Here is a 4,211-nt window from a genome sequence, read left to right as displayed (position 1 = left end):
GACCCTACTAAGAACTCCTAAGTTCTTACCCTTTCTCTCTCCCTTCCCCCTTCAGATGGAAGTAAGAGTACCTTACCGTAGTTCATTGATGATGGCTCTGCGAGGAGGATTCCACTCTAGATACTTTTCTGAGTCTAGGGTGAATCCCGTTCTCTGTTTATATGTATATACAGTAAGACCAGCCAATGTCTGCACCCCGTTTGTATGTGAACTTTTACCTAAATCTTGTGTACGAGACTCCTGTTGTGTGCCTACTTGATGAGGTACCAGGGAGACGTCATATGGCAATGTCTGATCATGCAGAGGAGTAACAGATGATGTTCTACCTTTCGATGACGTTCCACCTAACTTGAGTTTTGAAGACTTAGAACGTACTTTCCCTCGCTTTAGTATCTTAGAGGGACTAGGTGAGTATAGGGTCTAGGCTAGCCTGGGCGCTAGCTTAGGGACTTCTTGAACAGGTCAGGGCCTGGGATGTTGTATGTATATATATGTATATAGTTATTATCTAGCTATATCTAGGGGTGTTCTAACTAAAAGTCTATACCTAAATAAAGGCTGGATCACTGAATGTTATTAACTGCTTGCGATGTATTTATGTGTGGTTGTTTATAACTGTTTTATCTGTTATCAGTTGTGGAATGATTGTGAATGATTCCGTCTATTAATCCAAACATTTTCAAAGAAAAAAATACCTCGCAAATTAACTATGTTTTTAACAGCGAATCAGGCTCATATGATAAATAATAGATAATAATTAGGAAGACAAATTGGTATCACTCAATTTTCGATATGATCTAGTCATATTGAAAATTGGGTCATTACAATTTGGTATCAGAGTAGTTCGTTCCCAGTAGAGCCTGGGGAGTGGACTGACTATGATTCATTGCATACTCTGTTGTGTGTCTCATGCGTATAGGATATCCCAGTGATATATGTTGCATGATTGTTTCTGTGTTTTCATTTTGGGAATGTTCACACTTGACTTGAAGTGTTAAGACTGATCACCTTAACAATGATTGTTTGGTGTGAACAGGATTAAAATGGGTTCACGGAGACGAGGCGTACGGGAAGGAATTCCTAATGTTAACCACGAGAAGGAACAGGAAACATTTATGGCTACCATGAACACTGTGGCTGAAGCAGTGCGTGAGGCTGCAGTAGCAGCGGCTAGGGCTGTTGAACGCCTTGGAGTGAGAAACGGGAATGTGAATGAACACGGAGAAGAAAATGGGAATGATGAGAATAATATTGGGAATCCTGAAAGACCCATGAACCTCGCGACTTTTTTGAAGGTTAATCCGCCTAAGTTCAAGGGTACACTTGTTGCTACTGATGCTGATAACTGGTTTCGAGGTATTGAACGATCACTGAGAGCGCAACATGTTCCGGAAGGACATCATGTGGAGTTTTCTACTTATATACTCGAGGGAGAAGCTGAGTAATGGTGGCAGGGGATACATCGACTACTACAACAGAATGAAAATGACATTCCTTGGGATACCTTTAGGGATGAATTTTATGAAAAGTATTTTTCGAGAGCAGCACGTGATGCTAAGGAGATGGAGCTTATGCAGTTGAAACAAGGGGATATGACTATTGCTGAGTATGCCCGTAAGTTCGATGACTTATGCCGTTTTCCCAAGATTTGTCAAGGGAACCCAGCAGACTTTGAGGAATGGAAGTGTTTAAAGTTTGAAAGAGGACTCCGAGAAGAACTGATGAATTCTGTTGTTCTGCTAGAGATACAAAATTTTGCTGAACTAGTGAATAAAAGTAAACCAGTGGAAGAATGTTCAAAGAAGGTGGCGATAGCTCGAGCAAGTCGTAGGGAGGATTCACAAAGAGACTTTGTTTAGAATTTAGCCCCTCAAGGTCGCAACTTTAAAGCCATTGGTCAATTCCAGCGTTGGAATGGAAACCACCGAGATGTCAGCCTTCTAACTTGCAATAATGGTAGTGACAATAACCATGACATTGAACAAGGACATGAGAGTCAACCTCACCAAGCTCAAAGTGGTGTAGTATGCCCAACTTGTGGAAAGCATCATGGTAGTAGGCTTTGCCGGTTTAGAACAGGTTTATGTTACTACTCTAATAAGGAAGGACATCGGGCAAGAGACTTTCGAAAAAGAATGGTAGATGAGTCCGCCGGCAATACTATAAAGTTTGGATCTATCGCTCGAGGTAAGTTCTATGCTCAGAATTTGCTTAAGTTAGATATCATTGCAACTTTTTACCTATGCATCAAATTTTGAGGGCAAAATTTTCTTTAAGGAGGGTAGAATATAACAACCTAGTTTTTTCGAGTACGCGAGATCTTTTCTGAAAGTACTGATTTCTCCGGAAGATCAGTAAGGGGAGAACCACTGCTATATCATCAAGTATCTCGATCCTCATTGTCGTTACGTCTTCTTTAAGCTTGAACTTTTTGAGGCGAGCTCGATAATGCAGTCACGAAGAACCTAGTTTTTGAACTGTATCGGTTTGGAGTTTTGATCCTATTTTTCGTAAATAATCTAAGTTTAATGAACCGGACTTGATTCATGTGAGAAGACACATAATAGGATAATATTATCATTATATTAGTATTAGAAGCTTCTTGAATGATATTATAAGGTTACCTGGTCAGTTTTAGTTAAAAACCAAAAATCGGTTTAACTGGGTTCACAGTTTACTGGTGTAGCTTAGCACCAGCACTCTCTGATGACATTAGCAATGCTAAGGCCTCATTATACATGTTTTATTCCCATAATAAATATGTTACTAGTGTCATTTTTGCTAGTAGCTCAGAAAATAATTTTTAGAGATGTTTTTATAAGTGTTCCGATACACTTAGTTTTAGTAGTTATACACCTGAGATATTTTAATATTATTTTAACCCACCTCCAAGGCAACCAATCAAAACTCACCTTACACCCTCAAGACCTCCAAAGCTGTCTCATTTCCTCATTTTGGCCGAAAATAACAAGAGAGAAAAGAGATAAACTTTCATGAACACTTAATCTTCAAAGCTTGATTTCTTCTGAACTAAAACTCAAATCAAAACTCCGATTTCACCAAAATGATCCTCTCTTCTTCCTCTATATAACCATATAACATATCAAGGCTGGAAATAAGGTGATATGGCTGTCTCCCTCCCTCTTCAATTCGGTTTTCAAGGAAACATGCTTAAACATGTGTTTTCTAGTTACGTTGGTAAGCTAACGTCCGGGGCTTCGATTTGATATATAATATGCCATGGTTGCATTGACGCTAGGTGACGCGACCGCGTGCTCGATGCGGACGCGTTGCAGTGACGAAAATCAGTGTGTTTGAATTCGCAACCAGTGAATTCTGGGCTGTTTTCGACCCATTTTGCGGCCCAGAAAACACAGATTAGAGGCTATAAAATGGGAGAATGCATCCATTCATAATCATGCTTTCATATTCACAATTTTAGGATTTAGATGTAGTTTTTAGAGAGAGAGGTTCTCTCCTCTCTCTTAGGATTAGGATTAGGATTTCTCTTAGTTTTAGGAGTGACTCTCGATCCGAGGTTCAATGTTCTTTTTATTTATTTTCTCAATTTAATTTATGAACATCTATGCCAGATTTAATTTCTTTTGTTAATGCAATTCGAGGTATTATCAGATTTAAGATTACTTTGCTTTATTTATATTGATGCTTTTAATTTAATTTAGATATTTTTCTCCTTTTTGGCTTTGGTCAAGTGATTGGTAGTACTTGAGTTATCAAACTCAGCAAGTGATTGAAATTGGCAGATTCTGCTTGAGCTAGGATTGCTCTAACACTAGTCTCTCCACAGGAGTTGACTAAGACTTGAGAATCAAGCTAATCAGTCCACTTAACCTTCCTTTATTTAATAAAGGCTGACCAAGTGGGATTAAAACCCAATTCTCTTCACACCTGATAAGGATAACTAGGATAGGAATTCCAATTCTTATACCTTGTCAAGAGATTTTATTATTATTATTTTATTTTACTTGTCATATAACATATTCCCTCCTTACTTCCAAAACCCCAATTTACAAACTCATAACCAATAATAAGAACATACCTCCCTGCAATTCCTTGAAAAGACGACCCGAGGTTTAAATACTCGGTTATCAATTTTAAAGGGGTTTGTTACTTGTGACAACCAAAACGTTTGTAAGAAAGGTTGATTGCTTGGTTAAGTAACTATACTTGCAACGAGAGTTTACTATAAC

The 4,211-nt window shown here is 38.5% G+C and overlaps 1 protein-coding gene across 1 annotated transcript; it reads left to right on the top strand.

Annotated features, from left to right (window-relative positions):
• LOC107640747 lies at positions 1,116-1,859 on the top strand. The gene is made up of 2 exons (XM_016344247.1): positions 1,116-1,441; positions 1,511-1,859. Exons 1-2 carry the CDS (start codon positions 1,116-1,118, stop codon positions 1,857-1,859), a joined length of 675 nt encoding a protein of 224 aa, XP_016199733.1.

This window comes from Arachis ipaensis, chromosome B05 (genome assembly GCF_000816755.2).
Source record: "Arachis ipaensis cultivar K30076 chromosome B05, Araip1.1, whole genome shotgun sequence".
In the NCBI taxonomy this organism is placed as follows: Eukaryota; Viridiplantae; Streptophyta; class Magnoliopsida; order Fabales; family Fabaceae; genus Arachis; species Arachis ipaensis.
This window is presented reverse-complemented; position numbering and strand designations above follow the sequence as displayed.

What these genes read in the sequence shown, in the direction of transcription:
- LOC107640747 (XM_016344247.1), top strand. Translation starts at nt 1,116, where the DNA reads ATGGCTACCATGAACACTGTGGCTGAAGCAGTGCGTGAGGCTGCAGTA. An exon ending in ATACTCGAGGGAGAAGCTGA is followed by an intron (nt 1,442 to 1,510) that starts GTAATGGTGGCA and finishes GGATACCTTTAG; the next exon opens with GGATGAATTTTATGAAAAGT.